The 26,794-nt window shown below is 41.2% G+C and overlaps 1 protein-coding gene across 1 annotated transcript; it reads right to left on the reverse strand.

The window, feature by feature from the left end:
* Positions 1-204: 204 nt before the first annotated feature.
* On the reverse strand, positions 205-23,640 carry LOC149298041 (serine/threonine-protein kinase SIK3-like). The gene is made up of 20 exons (XM_089487877.1): positions 23,502-23,640; positions 19,900-20,024; positions 19,621-19,744; positions 16,159-16,277; positions 15,735-15,845; positions 13,699-13,839; positions 13,491-13,562; positions 12,456-12,565; positions 12,167-12,323; positions 10,579-10,734; positions 9,636-9,706; positions 6,185-6,338; positions 5,338-5,463; positions 4,725-4,825; positions 4,022-4,131; positions 3,605-3,939; positions 1,835-2,423; positions 1,006-1,154; positions 665-797; positions 205-350 (listed from the first exon to the last, which is right to left on the reverse strand). Exons 1-20 carry the CDS (start codon positions 23,638-23,640, stop codon positions 205-207), a joined length of 3,168 nt encoding a protein of 1,055 aa, XP_089344003.1.
* Between the last annotated feature and the right edge of the window lie 3,154 nt (positions 23,641-26,794).

A 26,794-nucleotide genomic window follows, 5' to 3' on the forward strand; every position in this document is an offset into this window, starting at 1 on the left:
TACTCAGCTATAATATGCATACTAATACATAGGTTGGCTGAAGTGTCCCTTTTAATTGACATATTACACAGGGTATAGCATTATTGGTATCGAACATTGACTGAACACTACTGAATGTTCTGACTAGTGCAATTTTTTTTGGGGAGATTAAGGCATTTGATGCGGCACGAGGAAACCCTGCATATTATAGTAGTATACCTCTGCTCACACTCCGGCTTGCTCCATGCTGAAGTTTAGGTCTGTGTGCTTGTATCCCAAAAGCAAGGTGGAGGGGTAACAGGATGCAGGGAGATGCTGCCCGCCGTCACCCATTACAGACAGGTCTGTCTCTTCAGGATTTCTTATACACACTGCAAGATCAGAAGAAAGGTTTTGAGAACTGAGACAGCAAGAAGAAAACAGAAAAGGGGGAGTTGAATTCAAGAGGACATTATATATATATATATATATATATATATATACACACACACACACACAAAGCTGAATAGAACAGGAGGTATAAAGGCAAGAAAATAAGTAAGAGATGAGGGGGAGGAGAGAGAAAGATGGAAAGAAATAATCTACAGGTAATGAGGACTAAATAAGTAAAAAGTAAAAGGGTGACATATAAATAATATTTTTGGAGGATAAGGGAACCAACAAGCCCTTAAATGTGAATGCTCACCTTCATTTTCTTCATCTTGAAGCTGCTGGCTCCCCATTAACGAAGAGCGGCTCACAACTGCATCGGACATGCGGGCAGAACTGAGAGCTTTACCCGCCACCAGACTCATTCCTGCCAAGTTATCCAACTGTACCTGTGAGAAACAATGTGTGTCAGTACTGGGTGGACCCACTGATTGCCAGGCAAATGTCGACCCATGGTGGTGCTTTGCAGAGCAGTGCTCAGTACAGATACATGAAATGCTGTGTGTGTGTGTGTGTGTGTGCGCAATTTTGATCCCACATGTATACAGATGTCTGCAGTTACATCCCGAAATACTCCTTGATAACGTGCAAACATACGTAGGCATCGTCGCTAGTCTGAATGGTATGGTGCCGCTGAAGCATCCTGGAACGTGCATGCTCCCGGGGTGGGTAGGGAACTCCATTGTGGTCTGGAACCTCCATGACATGAGTGGGAGAGACCCTATCCATGCAGTTCACGGAAGGCTCTTAATAAAGAAAGAAAAGACTTGGAAATGTAGGGTAAAAACAAAAATAGCTTCTTTAGTTTCCATTACACATACTCAACTTATACCACCCTAGACACAGACCAGCTTGTCACAGGACTGGCTTCTGCTGGACAAACTAGATAAGTTGTCAGTAATTTAGTGTTCTTTAGTTCTCTGTAGTTAGAAAACAATGAGGAAAAACCACAGCTTAAAGACAAGCCAGCTTTGGAAAAAATATGCAGACAATCCTTTATGACTTAAAACAGCAATAGTTCGGCAAGGCTGCGGTTATGAACCTTGATAAACGTTGTGTCCAAAGGCTATGAAATGGTAGCTTTGCTTAATGAGAGTCCAAGAGGCAGACTGATAACAAGTCGTGAAGATAATGTGAAAAAAGAATGGGGGATGGGGGAATGAATAGATTCTAGATGATTCATTCTAGCAAGGGCATCTTGATACATTAATGTTTAAGATATTATTTTACTTCACAGGCAAAAATATATATTAAAAAAAGCACCCTAGCTAGTGCTTTACTACAAACTAGAGCTGCACAGGAACTCATATCCTATACCCACCAATCAGCTTTCCTGCATGGCTTACATTTTCTCAGAATAACAACAGAACAGCAGGAAGGACTGGCCCCAATATCATGAAGCACTGTCCTCCCATAGGCATCTTACCTCTGCTGGTAGACCTGGTCCGGCTGTAAGAAGTCTGTGGGTGGTACTGCTGTGCCCCTAGGTCCTGCTCCCTAATCGTCAGTACAGATTCTGACTCTCCTTGCCCGCTCTCCTGACACGGTTTTCCCAAGGTTCTGATAGTCTCGCTCTCATCCTCCTCATGTCCATCTCCAGAGCAATCCTCTTCCATGCTCTCCGACTGCACCATGGCGGGGTGGTATCTAGCTGACTGTGGAGCTGAGTGCATACATTCCTGCCCTCGAATCTGGAGGAGGTGGTGACAGGGCTCAGGTGAACTCTGGTAGGCAAGGTTTCCAGCGTCACCCTGGTTCAGCTGCTGGTTTAAGAGTTCATTCAGCTCTTCTTGCTGTTGCTGGTGCTGTTTGAAGAGCTGCATGAAATCAACAGGGGGTCGTCGTACATCTCCGTGCCCAGTCAGGGAGTGGCGAGGGGAGAGGAGACCCTGCAACATGTGAGGCAACTGCTGGTGATGCCTGGTGTAAGTGCCAGGGGTTGGGGAGAGCAAGGCCTGTTGTAGAGCTGAGGGGTTGTAGTTCTGTTGGGGGGTTGCAGGGAAACCAGGATACTGCTCCAGCTGGGGAACCTTCATTGCCTGTGGGTACCCCGTGCCACCAGGTGTATTGTACCCTGCAGGGGTGGGCCGTGGCTGGTCTGTGAACACGTGAGGGTGCAGGTGGGTCTGGTCATAGTTTGTGGAGGGGGAGAAGCGGCCCACATTCACACTGAAAGACCAGTAAGAATTATAATTGGAATTAGTGAACACGCAACACAACCCTCTTTGCACTCAAGGTTCATTGAAAATACAAGCGTACATATATCTAACTATGCATATCAGGACATAAAAACCTTTCACGGCACATCACAGCAAACTTAATACATTGCATTTCTTTCTAAACCCATACCACAAATATTTACGTAGTACGTTGTCAGAATACTGCTTAGCAGAACCGAACACTTTGTAATTACATGTAGGATAAAGAATCTCATTCTCAGTCCTATCAAATACACAAACTTTTCCAGAAATAAATCGTTACTGACACATTTTTTGCTTTTGCATTTTTCAGCTCTGAGGCTGTTACCATAGAAACAGAAAGTGTTTTTATGATTAACCTTCAAAGTAATAATAAATTGACAGATCAAAAAAAGATTTGTTTCCTAGATACCAGAAAGTGTAGTTAGGGTTTTGTCACACAACACCTTTAAACTATTTATCATCATCTATTTTCCAAGTTTACAGCTTTTCATAGAAGTGAACCTGTCACCAAAAGATTTTTCCAGCAGATGTAAAGCAAATTCTACAATGCGATTTTTAGTTGTCACCAAAGGCTTCCTGTGGAAATGGTATCGTTAAGCTTGCTTTCCCTGCACCATCTTTAGGTAACAAGTGAAGTAAAACTTGTGTCTATGTGCTATATATTTTATTACCTTTCTACACAGAGGCAACAATTTATATATGGCTTCACATATACATACACATATATATACATACGTGTGTGTGTGTGTGTGTGTGTGTGTGTAGAAATGTGAAAGACCACCAAAGCATTTTTTAAGGCAAAAATTATATACACACACACACTTATAATTATTATACACACACACACACATATACATATACACACTGGTATTTAAATCACTAAAAGAGTAGACAGTACATCACAAATGGCACCAGTAAAAATACTAAGCCTATTTTTGTTGTACCAACTAGGTAACAGTGTTCCAATACATCAAGTTTATCATCTCTCATACTACCATCTTGTACCTGTGAACTTCAGCACTGTCTGCACTCAGCTGCTTGGACAAGGGTCGGTGGCTGTAGCTGCCCAATGAGGCCATGAACGTTGCCCGTTGTTGCATCTGTATATGGTTGGCACAAGTACTGATTGGCATGGCCCTGGAGGCTCCAGACATATCCGATGCTTCCTGAACTTGGATCGTCACTTGCTGTGCAGACTGCTGCGGACTCTGTTGCTGCTGGATGCTCATGCGCGGCAATGCCATGTTTGGGGGTGGGGAGCCACTACTAGGAGGCTGGTAAAGGACACTGTGAGGTGGCATTGTCTGATACTGACTGGAAGTTTGGGCCCCTGGTGAAAGAAAAAAATCTTAAGTATAGAAACACAGGTTTCAATAAAATGGTGTTGCCTGATGCATAAATCATTAACATACCATGGGTTTGGAGCATGGCACTCGAGGACGGTGGGGGACTGCTATTTGGCTGCCTAAAAAGGTGATTGCTGGCCGGATTAGGGGGAGGGCTGGAAGGCTGAATTCGCAACCTAAATCGTGGTAGCAGTGGATTAAATAATCATTAAACATGTTCATTTACATTAGTACATCAGGGTGACCTGAGTTCAACAACGTAAAGTTTAACAAAATTCAATGACACAACATTCATGGAAATGCAAAGCTGTCTAGTTCCAAATATGATATGCTAAATGTTCACTGGTATAGTTCAGAGGTAACCTTCAAAAATGAAATGTCCATCAACTTATTGGGTAATACTCTTCTTTGGCTGTTTCACCCAAGGGTGTTCAATTTACCACTTTTACACCAAAAAAAAAAAGAGCCCTAGTTTGTTGTTTTTCTACTCATATGTGTATTGGCAGACTTGGCTCAGCCAAGCTGGCTGTAAATGACAGCTGAAACATTAAACTGATCTGATAGTTCACCACCACCTATTCAGTTATCTACATAATGCTATAGAAGTAACAGCCTTACTTTTTGCTTGTACCAGAAAAACCTGCAACAAACCATTTATTTCTCATCTGCCACATTCTGTTATTCCTTAATTTAAATGTGCTCTCCCTTTCACATTCTGCCTATGTGGGGGCCACCATTCATGTAAGCAGGCACAGCAGATAGGGAGTACCTTTGGAGCTGGTGGGTTAGCAGAGCTGGCTGATTTTCACAGGCTGGTGCCATGGTTGAGGTTTGTAGAGGGGGTGATGGCTGTGTGGAACAGATACAGTCCTGAAGCAGGGAGGGGAGAAAAACCAAGCATAATTATCTGTAAATGCATATACATAGTCCAAGTATGTTCAATGCCATGAGTTAGATGTATTTAAGTGAGAAAAGACTCGCCAGTGACAGACATTTCTCAACCTTAGTAAAAGACTTAGAAGAATAAAGGAACTAAAGAAACTCTGGATCGCTGCAATGATAACTACTCATTTATAAATTCATACAATATATATGTGTGTGTACATATATATATATATATATATATATATATACACACATATATATATACACATATATATATATATATATATATAGCTTCTTTAATTATGCAACATTTACTTTTGTGACATACATACAGCCATGAAATGTCATACCATGGCTGCCACCTAAATGTTCTAAAGGCACGTTAACTCAACCCAAAAGCATCTGTTGGACAAGAACAATTATTGTTCTAGAACTACCTGGGAGAAGTCCAAAGTCCACAGAAATACTGCTTAACAGAGCTGGTGGGGGTGCTATACCTGGATATGTTGCTGTAGGAAGTGCTGCTGATGCTCCTGCTGGTACATTATGTGTTGTTGCTGTGTATGTTCCAGGGTCCTTTCATCCATGTGTACACCATATATTTTCTGCAGCTGCTCACACTCCTGTAAAGATTAGCTCATAATGCTACACAGGCAAAAAGTTCAACGCAACCCATTTACACAAATTACATGGTACATGGTTTGTTATGTGATGTTTGACACGGTTCATCAACCCTACCTGGAACTACTTCATGAAGGCTCTTGGTGACAAAAATGTAAACTTATATATAACCTTTTTATAAGCAGCTGATGTTTTTCACTGTTCCCTGGCAGATGTGTGAAAAATAAGCATGGCGTTTAGCGATGGATCTATCCTGTGAGATCAAGGGTAAAGTCAACCTCAACAGTTGACTTGTAACTATAGCAAACTGCTTCTGCAGCCACCAACGTAGCTTTCAAGTTCTAAGACCATTAACACAGCCCAGTTTAAAACGTTGCACAAAGTTGTGGTTTTGAGAGAAAATAGTTTGTTAACGTTTTCACATAGATATCATGTGTTATCTGTACTAAACTTTGCTTTCAAAACTAAATTTCACTTAACAGCTGATTACACAATAAGCATAAACCCCCAGTGAGAGATCATATGCATTTGAGTTGAGTATCTCCTTTAAAGAGTAGCAGATGTTAAAGGCTGAAGGTCCTGGAAACTAGGAGCTGATATGTGTTCTTGTTCATGAATTCAACTTCTGAGGAATGTGTGTGGTGAAGATGGACCTCGGAATGAGTCGGGGCATTAAGTCTTTCATAGATGATGGGGATTGCAGGATTGGGTCTAAGGCATTACCTGCTGCAGCTGTTTGATGCTACTGTTCTGGTTACTCATCTTCTCCAGATGAGCTTTGAAAGCTTGAATTGTGGCAGCTCCATCTGAAAATCTTCGCACTGGGGAGAACCTCTCAGCAGGAAGATGAAGAGTATTTGAATCTTTATACATGGATCTGATACTGAAATATAAAAAGAAATAAAGAAGCAGAAATATAAATGCTGCTGCAGCCTTTTGATCAACAGAAAGAATGGATGGAAATAGACATAGAAGATAAATGAAACTAAAGAGAAAAGTAAAGGCAGAAGCCAGGAGTAGAGTAAAAGAGAATGGCAGGTAGGCGAGTGGTAGTGGTAATCCACAGATCCAAAACCATGACACATTCAACCAAACCACGAGGGTCAAAATATTTCACATGTCCCCCCAGCCTGCTTTACTTATAGCTAGGTCATAACAAGTCCAAGTGAGCAAAGTATTACTAATTGTCCTGCCCAATCCATCATCAGCTGTGATAAACATCGTCCCGATTATGACCCAGGATGCAATGACACATTTTAATTATAAGTGGCACTTGTAGCACACTTTGGCCGTAAATAATTCTTTAAAGGATCCATGTTATTTTCCAGGTAATCAATACCTGGTGATACCTAATGAAGCTTTTAAATATGTGGAATTGCATGACAACGGAGAATTATCTGTTCCTCTCAGGATGTAACTTTGACCATGTTTGTCCTGTGATAAGACTGTTAATATAATATCAATCTTGCTAGTCAGCAGTCTTTAGCCACTAATCGCCTCCTGTCCATATTTGTTTGCAAGGATAAAACAAGAAATATTGAAAAGTGCAATAGTTGATTCTTTACTTCATTATACATAAAGTCATATCTAATTTTGCCTGTTTAAACTTTAAATTTCCTCCCCGGTCACCCCTTTGCGGGCCCTGTCAATGCCTGGGATATCCGACTGAAGGATGGTAGCCCTTTCTGCAGACATGCGTTTCCAACATCCCAAAGTACGGTTCATTTAATTATGTTGTGCTCACAAGAAGGATTGGCGTAATTATTGAGGATCTATATTTCTTTAAGATCTCAGCGTCAGGTGTTTTTATTTTTATCACTGTCTGAGGGGAGAATTGATAGTGTGCGGGGTTGGATACTATCGTTAAATTAGCGAGATTTCTTCAAAGGGCTCGCTTTACATTGAAGAAACCTGCTTTTGTGAACCCATTAGAATGAAGAGTGAAGCACAAGCCTCCTGCAGACGGTGCCCTTAGTAAATAATTCTCATTATACTCCACTCTCATATCTGCAAATAAGGTTGTTCTCCCTTTCGTTGGATTTATTAAGAATAAATAAAAATAGAGTGATTAACTGTGATGTTACTTGTACTTTAACCTTAGACTCGCACACAGTACCCTATGATGAACCTGACCAGTGAGATTTAAATCAGTCATTTTATATAACGGAAGGGTAGGCTTACGCATTTTCAATAAAAACAGGACATACTGGCACAGATCCTAGGATGTTTTTCTGAGAAAACAGTGTGTGCCTTCCGCTTTTGCTCCAACGTGGCAATCAGTAGCTGTCATACAAAGTTTACACACCGCTGTGTGCAATTCTTGGCCAAAGGTCCACAGGGCACTTTTTGTCAGATACTCCCAGAAACATAGAACTTTTTGTTCTCTTGACGGCAAAATAAAAACATAAATGTCACAGCACTAAATGACTAAACATCTGAGTTAAATACCTGAATATATGCACCGGATGTCTCAAGACTGATTGATTCGAGCAGCAATGCAGACATTGTGGGCAAAGTGCAAAATAAAAAGTCTAAAAATTGGTGTTATCACCATGGCAACCGACAACCTGTAGAGCATTGTACTGACTTATTGCGAGCAGCCATTTTTTCCAAACTAGAATCTTTATTAAAAATAAATGAACACCTCAATGTCGTTGACGGCTGCTTACCTGTGTTGGTCAACTGCTAGGTGAGGTGGCCAGGCCCTGTTTCGAAATGATTGCTGCTGCCCCAGTTGACGTTGGAGATCAGTAGGAATTTCTGCAGAAGGACATGTCATTGCCAGTGTGTGCCTCTTGCTACGGTTGGTGAGATACCTGCAAATTAACCCAGGTGTGGAAAATGTTATACTTTGAAGGAATTCCTATTTGTTTAATGTGTGCCTATATTTGTTTCTGGACTGCATCTCACCAAGTCCCCAACAGGTAGACCGTGGCAGAGGACAGTAGGTGTCAAGTGCATATCATAATTTACCACATCTGTTAAATTGAAGGTTAATTGAAGTGGTACTTAGCAACTCAACGTACTGTGATCGGGAGTACTTTGTAAATTCACAGAGAAAATTAACAAAACTAAAGGAAATAACACAAGAAAGGCCACCACCACCACCATCTGCCAAGCATCGTATGGCTTCTGCTACTTCTCATGCATTGCCAAGAATAACCCTTTCTCTGGAAGTGAGTTGCAAGATCCCTTCGCACTGTTTTAAGGTTCCGTAAGATCCCTGAGAGTTTACTCCACAGGGAGGACTGACTCAGCACTTTAAGCACTTTTTCGTGACTACCCTGAAAATTATAATTTTCCAATCATATGCTGCACCACGTTCCCATGTTTTTAGGCTCTATGTAGCATTTTCTGGTTTACAATTCTTCAATGGACCGTGGTTAGTGAATACATGTGTACAGTGAAAAAGCTCTGGATGCCCAGCACATGGATGGAAATTTGTATTAATGGTTATATATAGCATCAGCATATTCCGTAGTGCTGTAGGACTATTAAGCATTTATTGCAGAAATGCCATGCTGTAATGTGGAAACTACATAAACATCTAATTGTGATGCTCTTTCCCACTAAAAATTGGATTGTTTCTTTGTATCAAGGGTGCTTGCGCTTTAAGTAGTGTAATTGTATTCAGACTATTTTTGAATAACTTTTTTAAAAACATTTTGAGGATATTTTTCAATTCAGTCTTAAGTTTTCCATAATAAGCTGCAGCCGAATGCAAAAATGTCTTCCCTACCAAAACACCATTCCTAGCCGAGACCGAGTGACTCAAGGATTGTAGTTAAACGTTGTACCGCAACAGCTCAACTCCACTTTATATACTATGGAGCCACCGTGTGGTGAATAAAGGAATTGCACTCTATATGAAGTATGTGTAAGGGAATTTCTATGTTTAACATAAGCCAGAGTTTACAGGCATCTGTGCTGTATATAGGGATGTGTTCACCACAGGGCAAACTATAGTCAACTGCCCATGGTCCAAACATTATCATATGATTTAACCAAAATTACCATTTATCAGAGAAGGAAGTGCTGAAAACCTCACCTCCCAACAAAACCTGTTCTCAGGATCTTAACTTGCCCTAACATCTTAGACATTGTAAACAAAATCCAACCACATTTGATATCAATCAATCACATCACGTGTAAAGACAGGGACGCGGGCACTTACCGCTGCACCGCCTCCTGATCAGGCTCTCCGTCTGAACTCTCCTCGTCTACCGGGGTAACTGCAGGTACAGCCTAATGAGGAGATGTAATTGTTTTGTGATCTAATTGCGTGTGTATAAGCAGCAGGCAAATGATAGAAAATCACACTGAATGATATGAAAGACATTGTAGTAGCATAACCCAGCACAAGTGCTTTCTCAGGGGCCTGTGGCAGTATTGCACTTGATGTCAAAGAAAACCGTCTGATACTAAAGAGCTTTAACATACACTCCAAGTCCTACTCTGTGCACGATGGAGACCACTTTCCATGGCTCCTAATTCATTTTACTGCATGGGGTTCTTTTAATGAAATTACAACATACGACTTCTGTCCCATGTTCCTCCCGCGCAGTCTGTTTGCACTGATGCGTGTCAGCTCGACATGTATGCGTGTGAGCGGCAGCAGCCCAGCACACATATCCAGGTGGAACTGCCATTGATTTCGATATCTGTAGTCTCAGTGTTAGAGTTCCTTAATGATCACATCAGATATTTTGCCTTTGGGTTTGAATTGTGGGGGGGGGGAAAGCTGCACTCAACAGAGCACATCTACTATACCGCCGGCGTAAAGCAGACTACACCAGTTACATATCCCGCGCAGCCCTATGGGATTTGCACAGGACTGGAAACAATGCATATTATTTTTCTGCATTTGGTTATGTTCCAAAATGTCAAAAACATGACTCATTATGCTGGTAATATCACTGACTCAATAAAGTGATAGGTGACAGCGTAAGTATAAATGATCGGTAACTTAATGTTTACATTTATTTATAAATTAGACAATTAAAATTTACGTTCCATTGTAATTTTTTTCAGTCAGACGGTGGGGAAATTATTCTAAACGGTTACACAGAACACAGTTAAACATATGTAAGTAGACAGTGATGACAGCAGACACTCACAGTTGTCATGGTAACCAGAGGAGATGGTCCACGAGGTCTTTTCAAAAGCTGCTGTGCGTGTAACTGAATGTTGGCTCCTCCATCTGACGCACGGCGGCCGAGAGGGCCCATGCCATTCAAGAGCTGCAGGGTAGGGGGTTGTAAAAGGGACTGCTCCTGGGGATGGGAGAAAGGTTGGGGTCAAAAGCTTAGGGCATTTTCACTCTCCAAATGTGTAGCTCAGAACGAAAAACTTTTATGGGAATTGAGAGACCGGGAGGATGAGGGCAAGAGAGAGAGAGAGACCGGGAGGATGAGGACGAGCGAGAGAGAGACCGGGAGGATGAGGGCAAGAGAGAGAGACAGCACAAAAAACGGAAGAGCACGAAAGAGCGACTGCAAGAAAATAAACAAAACTAAAGGAGGAAAAAAACATAAAGACCACCATCGGCAAATTAAGTTTGCTTTTGCGCATCCAACTAAATGAGAAATGGCGAAGCCGGTTATAGTAAGAAAATGGCTTGGTTTTAATAGTTTTATTCATTGTTACTGGAGGGGTATTATCATAGGCAATGGAGAAGAAAAACTTGGTTAACTGTATATTTTACATCATTCTGCTAAAGTTGCACATCCGTAGGGTGGTTTCATTTCATATGACCACAGAGTGGGGTCACAAAACGTTTTCCAAACTCCATAAAACTAGCTGAAAAGGGTAATAAGACAACAAAGCAAGCAATTGATGCCACGTGTTTTATAAATGCTTGTTCATAAAACCAATTTTGTTTACAGTTAATGCTTCAAGAATATGGTTGACCTAACCATGTCTGACCTGAGAACTCACGTTTCTTTAACCAACGTAATGCAATAATTATAATTTACAATTAGTCAAAGGAACAAAATAGACACTGAAAAAGTTACTCTGTCACTGGCATTGGAACCTAGAAGGGTGTGAAAGGAATGTGTGAGGGATAAAGACTTCCTCAGATTGTTAGAAGTTATAAAAGCAACGGGATCTGTAAGCCAGTAGCGAACTTGAAAATAAAACCAGGTATCCACCAACTATACGATATACAATATACCACCATGGGTAAGTTACTAACTTTCAACCTACTAATGGACTACTGTCTACAGGTCTAGCAACATGCAAATATTCCTTTACTTGTGTTCTCCTAAAATATGTTTGCCAATCTCAAGGAAAACTTCCCTATCCAAAAATCATCTTCTTGCATCACCTCTGGAAACCACATTTCGATAGAGTGGTTATGACAGCTCATTGTGCTATGGAATGAACACCAGACACTTTAAACAGCTGAATAATATACTGGGATCTTATTTCTTTAAGAGTTAGCTGAGAGATTCTCACCTGGCCTAGAAAGACAGAAATAAGGAAGACAAAGGGGTCAGCCTTCCGTCACAAGTGGTAGAGGCCAATACAGAGAGGGAAACATGCACGGGATGGCATTAAGCCATCTTGAATCTAACACAAGACCAAGGACTGATTAAGGTCCCAGTCTTTACATCGTGGGTAAAAAAAAAAAAGGTTGTTATCGGCCATCAAATTCTAAGACTGTGCCTGAGCAATTTTAAATCAGAAATAACGTATGCGTACCTTGTACTCCAGGTGGCCACTTGGTTGCATGTTCTGCATGGGCAATAGATTGTGGAGGACATTGGCATTCTGTGCCACTGGGGGGAATGGAGTCTGTGGCATGACCCTTGGGAACCCAGGAATCATCTTCTGTAAATCTTCCGTCCCACCCTCAGTACTGGAAAATACATTAAGTACAGCGTCACCAGTGCATTCACACGTATGAATAATCAGACTTCAGACCAGTCTTGTACTTCAACTGAAAATGCTTGAAAATGGCATGCATTTTGTTTTTCAAAGGGTAACTCACTGTGTGTCTGGAACTCCCACTGTGTGCCTCCTCATGGAGAGATACCGGGCCAGAGCCTCCGGTGACGGTTCTTCGCCTTCATCACTGTCAAGATTCATTGTACCGTTCGTCTGCAAGCCAACACAGAAAAGCATAGTAAAATAAGATGGGTTAATGAAAGCAAGTGTACGGATCTAATTGAATTAGGTTTTATACAGTATAATTTTACTGCACACAAAATACATTTTGACACTTTTACGCTGTTACTAGTCCTCTATACTCAAGCCACAAACTGTCTGACGACCTAGTTCCAGGTACTACCAAAATTGTCATTGTGACCCAGCACTGGGATGGAAAATGCCTATTACTGTGTCATGCCAGGTCTCTGATGTCACTTCCTGGTGTGCAGCACATAATTGTGCGAGGGACCTGAAGAGTGAGGGAACTGAAAGAAACCATCTTCGCTACAATAAAGTTTGTGAAACCAAACCACAGAGATCCATTAAGTCCCGAGATACTCCTTGCAGTTTAGTTTGATTTGCAATGTATATTTCTTATATTTCAATAAACTGAAATTGCTTATATAAAGAATAGTTTGGGGTAATAAAATATAAATAGGGATAGGATTTCACGGGTTAACTACCATCTCCCAAATGGGTTTCAGCCCCCATTTTATTATAGGCCACTTACAAATAGGTTCATAAATGTATGTGATACTACTGCCTTGGGTCACAAGAAAATACTTGAGAACAGTGACCTGGTTGACTAAGCATTCATTATTCTAAAGGTAAACTTGATCGCACAATGCTAGATACAAACACCATTAACAGAAGGCAAACAGCCTCTAAGATTTGTCATCTCAAAAGAACACATGGCCCAGTGAGATAAGGTGAGCATCAGTTTGAAGCGCCTGTTTTATCACTTACTTTTAAATGGCAACAGTCTAAAAATCAAACCGCAAATCAATATCCACAAAGTTGTTCAGTGCTACTTTACATGCAAAGCATTGCTACTGGGGAGAGAATTGTCTAACACACAGTGCATCACAACCCTCACCTCAACAATCTGGTTCTCAGGGTTGATGAGCTGAACCTGGGGAACATTCATGCCGACTGCACTGCCATCCGCCTGTAGGGGGAACAGAGATGCATGGTCTCTACATTAGACAAAAGGCCCAATAAGAGCAGATTAAATAAAGGTTTTGATATAGATTTTGGGATCTTAGTACAAGTAAAGAGGCGAGTTGTAAAGACTCAAAGCTCACCTGGATGGGAGGAACTGGGTAGGCCACTTGGCGAGGGACACTAGGAGGTGTTGGGAGGCGAAGTGTCTTATGGCGTTTCAAACGGTCGCAAAGTAAACTGTAGATAGCACTGTAGTGATCGTACGCATCTGTCCTTAGCGACTGAATACAAGGGTTGAGAGCGCAAGGATAAGAACGGGAGAAAGGGTACGGAGTAAACTATCATCAATACCACATCACAAAAGTCTGATGTAAGAAAGAAAAAAACAAAAAACATACATAATGATGGAGATGTAATGTCCTGTGCAAATGTTTTAGGTAGTTGCGAAAAAATCTTATAAAGCAACAATGCTTTCAATAATAGATGTGAATAGTTTATTTTTTATCATTTAACAAAAACCAGAATGAAGAGATGAAAAATCTAAATCAAATCAATTTTTGGTGTGACCACCTTTTGCCTTTAAAACAGCATCAATTCTTCTAGGTACACTTGAACATAATTTAAGGAACTCGGCAGGTAGATTAGTTCTACAAGATGTTTGGAACAATCACAGTACTTCTGTGGACGTAGGCAGCCTCATTTACTTCTCTCCCTCTTCATTCAATCACAGACAGATCTGATAAGATCAGAGCATTGCAGACTCATTGTTCCTCTTTATGCTGAATATATTTCTTAACCCCTTCCGTACCGGTGTTCACGTACTGCGTCTTCCCTTGAAGACCGCAGTATTTAAATATTTTATTCCGTGCTCGTGATTCGGTTCCAAGGCCGGCCTTAGGGGTGTGCGCACAGGGCGCCATGGTAGCTGGGGCGCCTGCCCGGGACTTAAATTAAAACATCGGGTTTTTTTGGTTTTTTTTAAACTTTATTTAATATCATTCATGTTAAATAAAGTTAAAAACGATGCTTTAATCCAAGTCCCGGGCAGGGGCACCGAGCGGTTGCTCGTGAAGTTCTCAGCAACCGCTCGACGCCCCTCAGAGAGGCAATCAGATGCCTCTCTGATATTGCACGGTGGATAACTATCTACCTGTACTTCACAGCATCGAGGAGACAATTCATTGGGATCAAACCTCCGACTCCGTTTGCAGAAATGCAGCCCAGAGCATCTGCTGCCATTTTTCTGCAGCTCTTGTGAAGAGTGGTTTCCATGAAGACAACTTCTGACCAGACTTCTCCGCATAGTAGATGGACAGTACATGGGTGCACCAGGGTTCCACTGTTTTCTTCCAATGCCCAGTTGATGGAACTTAATTAACGGAATTAAGCATGATGTGTCTTTCATCTGCTACAATACGTGTCTATGGCCAACCACTGAAGTTTCCTTGTGCTTCTTTAAAAGAGCTTGGACAGAACATCTGGAAACCCCCGTCTGCCTTACTGATGCAGTATTACCGCTTTGTTTCTTGCTGCTGTGCTCAGATTTGACATGGTGTACCACTTTTGACATTAACCTTAAAAGAACTGATATTTGAAGCCAAAGGGTGGTCACACCAAATATTGATCTGATTTAGATTTTTTTCTTCTGTTCACTCACTTTAAATGATAAAAAAAATAATCCATTACCATGTCTATTATTGAAAGCATTCTTACTTAAGAGCATTTTTTCACACCTGCCTAAAATGTTCACAAAGTTCTTCCATTGATCCGGGGTCCAGTTCATAAGCTCACATGCCCATTGTAGGCACTTTTGACAGGGGTCAGCAAGGTCACCCTGACTGGTCTGTGCATGTGCCCATGTGCATCAATGAGCCTTGGCCGCCCATGACCCTGTCGCCAGTTCACCGATTTTCCTTCCTTGGACCACTTTTGATAGGTACTGTCCACTGCAGACCGGAAAAATCCCACAAGAGCTGTGGTTTTGGAGATGCTCTGACCAAGCTGTCTAGCCATCACAATTTGGCCCTTGTCAAAGTCACTCAGATCCTTATACTTGCCCATTTTTCCTGCTTCTAACTTTGAGGACAAAATGCACCGATCAGCCATAATGTTATGACCCCTGACAGGTGAAGTAAAGACTGGGAACAAGGAAACTGAATGCAATTTCAGTACTCACCTGCAGAGTACGTTCTTTGTCCAAACCCATATCTGCCATTGTAAGCAGGACTTGCTCATTCAAGGGTTCTCTTTGTCTTTCAAGTTTTACATGCTGGCACTCCGCAATTAACTAAAGAAAGATTACCAGAGAATTACAAGGGGAAATGTTTGTGGAACAAAAGGAATAGAAAATACAAAAGGTAAGAACAATGAATCAAAACATAACGGCACCATGACTGAGGTTTATGTGAAGTAAGATAGTATGGAAAGGAATACATGGGTATGCAAACGAGACACAGGTGTTGATGAAAACTAACAGTGAATGGTTAGATGGAGAACCGAGTAAAAAAAGTGACAAAAATGCTGGGAAATGAAGTTACAAAGGTTGCAGGAGTACATGGTTATGGGTATGAAATAGAGAAAGGGAAGGGTATCAGACTCACCCTTTCAAATTCAAGATCCTGTTCACCTGTACACATCCACTTGTGTTTGCAGATCTGCTCCATTGAAAGACGTTTGCTAGGTTCTAAAACCAGCATGTGTCGGATCAGGTGCTCACATTCTGAGGGTCAGAGGTCAACAAGGGTCACATACAAAGCCTGGGTGGTATGTCTCTACTTGGCTGCTAAAGGTATAGGGGATACTGTCACCTCAATCATTACCAAAGCACTTTCTTCTTTAACACATCCCAAATGTGTCCTCCACTAATATTGGCACCCTTGTTAAAGAGCAAAGAAGGCTGAAAAAAATTGTTTGTGTTGTTTAACCTTTTTTCATCTTTTCTTCAAAAAAATCTACAAAAATACTCTGCTCTCAAGGATATGCAAATACAACAGGTTTATTCAACAACAAAAGAAATAATAAAAAACGTGTGGCACAATTATTGGCACCCCTATGAAATCATACGAGAAAAATATATTTTAATTACCGTATTTTCTTGATTATAAGACAACCCGATTATAAGACGACCCCCCTAATCTGAATATTAATTTAGGAAAAAAGAAAAAGCCCAAATATAAGATGACCCTATAGGAAAAAAGTTTTACTAGTAAGTATTAATTCATGTAAACTATTTTTTCCCCCATATTTAATAACAGCTACGATTGAGAAAAATATATATTTTTTTGTTTTTATTTGCTACTCCCCAGTTATGCTCATATGCCCCCAGGCTTGCCACTCTGCCCCAAAAAATGCCTTATACCCTCCTATATGCCACTCTGCCCCATGATATGCCTGTTAACCCCTATATGCCACTCTGCATCCAGAAATGCCTTAAAACCCCTTATATGCCACTCTGCCTCCAGAAATGCCTTATGAACACATGTCTATATTGTCTCAACGTACTGTGAACAGGATGGTTCAAGTGGCCAAAAAATCTTCAAGGATCACAGCCAAAGAATTACAGAAGTTAGTTGCGTCTTGGGGTCAGAAAGTCTCCAAAACCACAATCCAACGTCACCTACATTACCACCAAGTTGTTTGGAAGGGTTTCAGGAAAAAAAAAATGCACTCGACCATCTTCAGGACACTATTGGAACTTCAAATGGGATAGCGTTCTATGGTAAGATGAATCCACAATAGAGCTTTTTGGCAATGAACACCAGAGTTGGGTTTGGCTCACACAAAGAAGTAGCCATATGGAAAATATAAATGGTGGTGACTGTTTGTGGGCTATTTTTCTGCCAGTGGATCTGGACATTTTGTTAGGATACTTGGCATCATGGACCAAATAACAACAGATGTTAAATGAACACCTGACTGTCTCTGCCAATAAGCTTAGAAAGGGTTATGGCTGGATCTTCCAGCAGGACAATGATCTAAAACATACATCTAAATCAACACAAAAATGGTTTACTGACCATAAAAGCAAGGTCCTACCATGGCCATCCCAATCCCCTGACTTGAACCCCTTAGAAAACCTGTGGGGTGAAGTGAAGAGCCCACCAGCGTCAAACTCTAAATTTGACGGATCTGGGGAGATTCTGTATGGAGGGCTGGTCTCAGACCCCTTGTCATGTTTTCACCAACCTTATCAGACATTATAGAAGAAGACTCAGAGCTGTTACCTTGGCAAGGGGAGGTAGCACAAAGTATTGACTAAAAGGGTGCCAATAATTGTGCCACAAAGATTAACTTTTTTTAACCCCTTAACGACAATCCACGTACATGTACGGGGTTGCCGTGCAACGTGTTAACGACAATGCCCGTACATGTACGAGCTGCCGTTAAATAGCTGCATCGCCGGCGGCTTTGCAGCATCCTCACAAGTGAGGCTGACCGTGGATCTGGGGAGGGCCGCCGCACCGATGATCAAAGATCGCGGCGGCGCCCGGCTAAAACAGCTTAGGAAGCGATAGGAATCGCTTCCTAAGCATAAACTGTGTTGCTGACATGCCTCGATATCGAGGCATGTCAGTAACACTACCCCGATTGCCTTGTGATTGCGCCGAAGAGCGAGCACAAGTGCCATCCTGTAAATGACGTTGCCGTCATTCACAGGATGGCATTAACAATAGATCTGAGTTCACAGAGGGTCTATCCAGACCATGCAAGGTCAATGGAGCCCAGCTCACTAATCAGAGTGATTAGTAAAAAAAAAATAAAAAATTAAAAAAAATAATAAAAAAAAAAATATGGAATATGGTAACATGTAAAAAGCCCCACTGTCACCAAAAAAAAAAAAAAGTTTTTAATAAGCAAGTCCTAAAATTCTTTATCTTTACAAAAATTCCAGCATGGAAAGAGTTAAAATATTGGCATGACAAATGCCCATAGGGTGTCTCATATTAATAAATGCATGAGTTGATGGGGTAAATTGAATTGGCCAGGTTCAAAGATGTCCCAAATATGGGGGCAGTAGGATCAGATGTCTAAATGGCATAAAAATACACACCTCACAAAGGTGGCCTTTTACCTCCCAAATAACCCTACAAACCCATGCATGTGGGGTATCACTGTGCTCAGGAGATGTTACTGAACACATATTGGGATGTTGTTTGACACGGACATATACCAGGAGCGGTAAATTCATACCTGAAGTACAACGTGTATGAAAAATATACAAAAAAAATTTACTACCATAAAGTTTCACAAAGGCTGGTGGTAAAATTAGTGCATGGAAAGGGTTAAAATACCAGCATTTCAAATACCTTGGGGTGTCTAGTTTTTAAAAATATATGATTTGATGGGGTAAATTGCATTGGCCGGCTTCAAAGATACCTGAAATGGCACATGGGGGGAAGAATTACCAGATCTGGAAAAAAAGGTTTTGAAATAGCAAAACGCTACCTGTACTTATTGCACCATAACGTGCAGAAAAAAGCAAAAAAAACAAAAACATTTTAACAAAAAATACCCATATTTTATATAGTAAATTAGATGATACGATAAAATTAATGGTATCTAAAGAAAGCCCTGTTGTCCTGAAAAAAACAATATATAATATGTGTGGGAGCATGACATGAAAAAGAAGAAAATCACAGCTAAACAGCAACACTGAAAAATGTTAAAAGAGCCATTGTCCCACAATATACTACGAGTAAGAACCCCTATTGTCCTTAAGGGGTTAAATGTGTTTTTGTGTATTATTTTTCACAGCCTTCTTTGCTCATATTTACCGAGGATGACAATATTAGTGGAGGACACTGTACGACTCAAACACGATAAACATTGCTCCTATAAAGTAATATAAAGCTATAAAAGATACCAGCACTGCAAAATGTTTAAAAAGGTTAACAAAGAGAGCATATTTAACATCTCCATGCAAACTTACGCTAGAGGGTTACCCTGTATATGCTGCACATTCTCAATAAAATAACAACTCTAACCTGGACCCTCATCTTTATTACTAAAATATTTAAGGTTTTTAGAATTAGAAGTTAGTGTTAGGGAAATAAAACTCTTACCTGTGGACATGAAGAAAGGGATACGAAACTTTCCACTCAGGACCCGGGCCCGCAGGTTCTGTAAAGTGCTTCCATCAAAAGGAAGAGCACCGCAGACCAGGACATATAGAACGACTCCAAGACTCTGCCCAGAGAAAAAGCAGCTTAAGACATGATGTAGCTTAAAAGGGATCTACAGGATCATAACTGTGCTAAAAAGGCATGGCCATTGCCATCATGACTACAGTATCTCTACAAGTGAATGTATAGGAAGCTCATTAGCCTGCACTTATCACCTACCCATATGTCAACTTTGGGTCCATCATACTCCTTCCCTTCAAACAACTCAGGGGCGGCATATGGAGGACTCCCACACCAAGTCTTTAATAGCTGCCCAGGAGTGAAACGGTTACTGAACCCAAAATCTGGGGGAGAAAATAATGGATCAAAACACTCCAAAAATATACATTAAAGTAGATACTGCTGCATCATAAAGGAAGTGCCAACAACACATTTGGGAAAATAAATAGTATAAGTTATTCCTGCTTGATGATAGTTGCCAGATAGACCGTACAGTTTGCAGGAGAGCTGGCCATATAGGGACACTCCAGCCATCATCCGTGCTTTAATGAACATGTAACATTTGCAAAACACATGGGTAGATTCCCTCATCTAGATTTGCCCCTTTGCCTGCCCTGTTCAGGTGATGTGCTCGAGATACCCTTACTGCCAGTCAGCCCCAGAGCTGGCTCAGTGGATGCTATGGGCTGGGGTCTATTCAGATGCTCTGTGCATTTGTGTAAGGCACTGGCTGCTTGAAGCATCGTTGGACCATGGAGGAAGGCAGGTGAAGCTTATGCTTTTTTCCTCAGGTAAGTGCTTTATTTTTTATATTTTAAAAATTAAATACCCACAGAGGACTTAAATACACATTCATCTAAAGGGCAGTAAACTATCTTTTATAGTACTATGTATTATAAAGGACCAACCCAAGAGAGCTTCTCCTGCAATAGGAGCTTGGTCTTCCCTGTATAATGTGAGACGTCTCAAAATTCACTTCACTGGCCAAACTATGCGTTACGCAGGGCCAGGAGAAACTTGCGCTACAGGGCTGACTCTTCACAATGAAACTGCAAATCTCCTATAAACTTCTTCTTCACTAAATAAACTCCATTTTATCAATTATAATATAGACGTGGGTATTTTTTATAGCTCTAAAGCACGATAATCTGTTCAATTATCAATTATGGTTCAAATTATTTATACTTTTACTTTTGAGCTCATGCCCTGATCGAAGTTCAAAACTTCAGACCAAATCTTGCCTGTGTATTTTATCTTCCTGATACACACTTCTTTCTATGGAGAAGACAATTTAAACCTTCACACATCAATCTCTAACAATACCCTGTGCTTTTGTCAAAAGTATCCTATTGTAACTCTCTCTAATCCGGTAATATTGCATTGCCCATCCGAACGAGGGTAAGGAATCTCCCTTCAGCGCGGGGGACAGATCAAATGAATAACTGGAAAAAGGCCTTCAGATTCTGCGGCCAAGTTCTCTTCTGTTCCCGTAAGTCATTTGCGGGTTTAGCTATTCCGATATCAAGAAAACAGAGCTGTAGGTTAAAGGCTTCCACCCATACGGCTCATGCCCCTTCCTGTTGGGATGTCATCATCCCCCACCTTCCGAGACACAAGACCGTGCAAGGAAGCGGTGAACAAAGTGACAGGCGATCAAGGGCAGCAGAACAAACTGGACGCAAAAATCACAGAAAAAAAGGGAAAACAATGCAGCCAAATGTGTGCATTCATGATGTCTCCCATCATACCAATAAAATGCTATATCAGCTCTTCCACTGTACTTCAATGAGAACCTTACACAGTCTAATCGACCTTTAGACAAAAACTGCCTACTCTAACTTTTGATCCTGTTTGTACAGAATACTGTGGATTGAAAGCACGAGGTGGTACCCCTATCATACAATATACAAAATACCAGATACGCAACTATACCAGATACGCAACTATACACCACACTTTCCTGCAATACTGTGACTGTTTTCTTAAAGCAAAATGCCTGAAAAAATATCAAAACCCATTAGGTGCTTTTGCCGAATACCTATAAATGTTGCTATTTTCAAAAAATAAAAGTGGTCTCTCTTCCTATCCATCTTGTGAAAACTCAACAACAAAGCCTGCACTTTTTAAAAGGACCAACTTCTTTCACACTGGAAAATGAAAGAATGAAATCAAACAAAGAAGACCAGGTAATGCAAACAAAACGTGTGCTAAGGAGGTCTGCTTAATTATTTAACATGTTGGGCAGGCCCATCAGTGTGTAGAAAACCATGGGGAGCAACAAAAATAATTGGAAAAGGTTACCTATAACAAACTGCAACAAAGACAGAGCTGTCTTTACAAACACTTGATTACATCCACTTTACTCTAGACCAGGGGTGGGCAATTAATTTTCCCATGGGGCCACATGAGAAATTGGAATGGTTTTAGAGGGCCAGACCTCTACAAACTACAAACTCCGAAGCCTTGTCCATTTTGTTAACTTATGTGCTGTTTAATAAAGTTATTCAAGCCTACGTCATTGGTAGAGGTGCTTGAATAAGTAAGGCCTGAATAACTATTAGCACAGCACAGAAGTGAACAAAATGAACAAGGCTTCGGAGTGCATACCGTATTTTTCGCTCTATAAGACGCACCTGCTGATAAGACGCACCTAGATTTTAGAGGAGAAAAAAAAGGAAAAAATATTTTGAGCTAAAAAATGGGCTAAAATATTTATTACAATAACTGAATAAGCTATGAACACAGTAAGACACACGCAGTAAGACACACACAGACACAGTAAGACACACACAGACACAGTAAGACACACACAGACACAGTAAGACACACACAGACACAGTAAGACACACAGACACAGTGAGACACACACAGACACAGTGAGACACACACAGACACAGTGAGACACACACAGACACAGTAAGATACACACAGACACAGTGAGACACACACAGACACAGTGAGACACACACAGACACAGTAAGACACACACAGACACAGTGAGACACACACAGACACAGTGAGACACACACAGACACAGTAAGACACACACAGACACAGTAAGACACACACAGACACAGTAAGACACACACAGACACAGTAAGACACACACAGACACAGTGAGACACACACAGACACAGTAAGATACACACACACACAGTAAGACACACACACACAAACACAGTAAGACACACACACACAGTAAGACCTCCCTCCCTAACCCCCCTTCTCAGTATCTCCCCTCTAACTCCCTAACCCCCCCTTCTCAGGATCTCCCCCCCCGCCCCGGTCACTTACCTTAAACTCCTGTGTTGGAAGCGTGAGGCGTTTGTCTCGGGTGCCGGCGCTTCACTGCTGATCGCCGGCGTCTGACGTCATATGCCGGCGCCCAGCGTAAAGCGCCGGCACCCGAGACAAACGCTTCCAACACAGGAGTTTAAGGTAAGTGACCGGGGCGGGGGGGGACACCGGACTCATTGGTGAGTCACCAGGACACTCTTTGCGGGCCGGTCCGAGCTATTCAGCGGGCCGGATGTGGCCCGCGGGCCGTGCTTTGCCCAGGTCTGCTCTAGACACTGATTGTTTGTACGACAAAGTCGGATGATTAGAATGAAGGGTCTGAACAATACATATATTTAGAAGAACCTTGTACATTGACAAAAAGATTTAAAATCACTGTGTAGATTCCATCCCACACAAGTAAATTCCATCCTTAACCCACATCTTACAGTAAACTATAACAACAGGTTCTGCTGTTGGTCAAATGTTTAAGTCAGTAAGACGACCGATCCTATTAATCAGCTTATCAAGTCCCAGTCCCTCACCTGCAATCTTGATGTTGAGGTTTGCATCCAGCAGCAGGTTCTCAGCCTTCAGATCTCTATGAACGATGTTCCTACAGTGGCAGAAATGGACAGCGGCTATAATCTGTTTAAACTTCTTACGGGCTTCCTTCTCTGCCATGCGTCCGTGAGCCACCAGGTGATCTGGGAAGGAATTATGCAATACAAAGGTAATGCCAGGCAAGTAAGTTCTCACCATCCTTGTTATAGGCTGAAGAAACGTTGGGCACGTAGAGGAACAGTGTTTTTGTATAAATGTACCAAGCAAAGTAAAATAAAATAATAAGGGCACTCAAAATAGTAACGATGGATATCAGAAGCTTTGCAATAAACATAGCGGGGGGGGGGCAATAAAGACCTTAATGGAGAGTATAAAAGTTAAAAATCCCTTAGGAATATCAGTGACGAATATTAAAGAAGGTTTGCAATTCACACATCAATGTAAGGTTCCCTTATGAGGCTCATTTACACATACATCCAGATAAATCATAGTACACAATGCACTGCTTACCAATTTTATATTACAAGAGAATAATTTGTATGCGCACTATGTAACAGTCAATATACCGGTAAGTTTAAGTACAGAATTAAGAGGGGTTTCACAGGGTAAATGAAATATATATATCATCACAAAATGGGTAAACAAAAAGAAAATTCCTTTGTTGGGAAGAATAAAGCGCGGGTGTAGTAGACGAAAGCGAAGCTCTCCCAAGTGGGTGTTAAGATCAGGTGCCGTATCAAGAGAATGCGCTTGTTACAAATCCCGAGGCTCATCAGTCACACATTGAGAAGATGTGTACAAAGGAACCAGGGCACAGCAGTGAGCCCGAATTTAGAATCGTTTTTCATTCTCCTTAAACTGTAATAAATAGGTTTGTAATATGATTGTTTTGGCAACATAACACACATCAAATGTAAGAATACATAATACAAGATTGCATTCCAAGGGAAGTACAAAACAGAGTTGTTACACATACTGCCTGAACATATATCACAAAGTGGTTACACACTATAAGTTTGTAAGTTTATAAGTAATACAATTGTCACTTAACAGAGAGCCTGAACATCCTCAGTTCCACAGCTCAATGGTCCAGTTAAAAAGGGAGATCACAGATCACCCCAACAAGCCCATTACCACTAAGGAAGACTGTAACAAGCAGGCAAGGCTCTTCCATAGGATGTGTGTAAAATGGTATACCGGGATAAGGCGGCATATGCTGCTGGCTCAGGACGACGACGACGTGGTGCAGAGGGCCCAGTGCCCTGACGTAGGCCTAGAACAGCACCGAAGGTGATTACACCAATGTTAGAGTAGGCGCATACAGACAGGGGTTAAAGTCTGTAATTGAGCATTAGAGCATACATGCAAAAGAAAAGGTATGTCAACCTTTTTCACCTTTGACGGACATACTTTTGAGGCAGGCAGCTTGTCACTATTCTAGCGGAGAGTGATGAGTATAAACTCAGCAAAAGCTTTTTTATCATTTAACAATTCAAAGTTAGCGAGCAGGAGAAAAATCTAAACGTGCCGTCAGCGGAGGCTGTTTACGCGCATCGCCGCTGCCGGTGAACGTCTGCGCGATGCGCTTGGACAACCTCCCGTGCCGGCACCCCCCCCCCCCCGTGGGAAGTGCTGGCAGGGGAGGCTGTCTGAGCGTATCAGAGAGTAGGATACAGGTCCCCTGCATGTCCCGGGCGTCGGGCGCTAGACCCCGAATATAGGCCGCACGGCGGAAAAAGTGCGGCCTATAGTCGAGCCAATACGGTATTTGTTTTCACACATGGTCTTTAAGTCACTTTCTATTTGCTTTTCCATGTGATCCCGCATCAGAGAGGATTGTCAGCATCCTGCTCTGTAAGTCACATAGCCTTTTTAATATTTCACGAAACATATTAGAAACCATGCACATAAGACAGTGTCCTAGATTGCAATGTGTTTGTTATATATTAAAGTTAATACCCAGGGAGTTCAATATTTTATGAATATTCTAGATCAGACTTTTTTTTTAAAGAAAAAAAAATATTTAAATGACAAATATGTTGGAAAAAAACCCAAAACATCCAAATGATGCTTAGACTACTCTGCTATAAATATTACGACTGAAATTCAGTCAACCTAATGTGGCTCCATTTGGATTAAAACCTTGCATTACTTTGAGTATTAAACATGAAATGAGGAAATTAGTTTAAATATTTAAAACTTCAGGCACCTAAAGCTTAAGGACAATTTCTGCGGGCTAGTGAGAGAAAAATCTCTCTCCAAGAGGAGATGGGGTCGCAAGTTTTTGGGTCTTTATTTCAGAAGAAAACATATGCCACTCGCCATGTTGTTCTCCATTAGCCCAATAAAAGGTTATAAATATTACGTAGTATACTTAATTTTTCTTTTCATTATCAAATTAGGTTTATGAATTTGAATACTTATATTTTGCATTGATTAAGCTCTTTAATATAATGGTTGGGACTTATCATGAAATGCTTTTTTTTTTTTTTAATGAAAATCTCGTTACTTGAGAAAAAAAATTAATTGCCCATATTTTCAGAACCCTGGGCTGATACTTCTCAGCTTGGGACATGCAGTATTCGGGAGCCTGGAAAGGGTACATAGTACAGAGTTCAATGTAAAATAGTGGAGCTGTTGGCACTGCAGAAGCCTTGGTTTCTCCTTTCTGGTGATGTTCATTCAGCTTTTACTCCATATGGTTTGAATTCCTTATTAAGAATCACTTAGTACACAGAGGAGGCCTTTTAATCACAATTGGTTTTGTGGGTCACAATACCCGCATGTCCTAATCACCTTAAATTAGAGGACTTGGGGTCCAGTACAGCCCCATACATAGGAGCATGTTTAAATCCAAGTTTTGGGTAAAACCTTCTAAACAGGTAGAAAAGAAAACATTACTGCTTACAGGAAACAGTCAAGTAAATTAAAAATAGTACCGTCAGAGATTCAATACAATGCTTGGTTTCTCAGTAAATAATTTCCTACATTCCAGGGATTTCTCATACCCCTGGCTCTTCACATTAAAAATTCAAGGCATATTCTTCAACCAACTGCCCCTGGCAACTGCTTCATCATCCTACTGTCCCTGTTATTGTACAGCATCTTACAGAGATCCCTCTGAAACTAGGGCATTTCATAAACGTCAAGCAATGATGCGCTCGACAAAGGAGCAAACACATATTTCTTTATCCAAGCGTGTAACATAATGTCACACATGAAACAAGCACCTAATTCATCTTTCAATGTTTTAACAGGGCAAGAGGCTGAAAAA

The sequence above is a fragment of the Sceloporus occidentalis genome, unplaced genomic scaffold (assembly GCF_023333645.1).
Source record: "Sceloporus occidentalis isolate IW3139 unplaced genomic scaffold, rSceOcc1.0.p SCAF_35, whole genome shotgun sequence".
NCBI classification, from domain to species: Eukaryota; Metazoa; Chordata; class Lepidosauria; order Squamata; family Phrynosomatidae; genus Sceloporus; species Sceloporus occidentalis.

What these genes read in the sequence shown, in the direction of transcription:
- LOC149298041 (XM_089487877.1), bottom strand. Translation starts at nt 23,640, where the DNA reads ATGGCAGAGAAGGAAGCCCGTAAGAAGTTTAAACAGATTATAGCCGCT. An exon ending in GATCAGGAGGCGGTGCAGCG is followed by an intron (nt 6,339 to 9,635) that starts GTAAGTGCCCGC and finishes TTTCAGTATCAG; the next exon opens with ATCCATGTATAAAGATTCAA. An exon ending in TGCCATGCTCCAAACCCATG is followed by an intron (nt 3,940 to 4,021) that starts GTATGTTAATGA and finishes TTCTTTCACCAG; the next exon opens with GGGCCCAAACTTCCAGTCAG.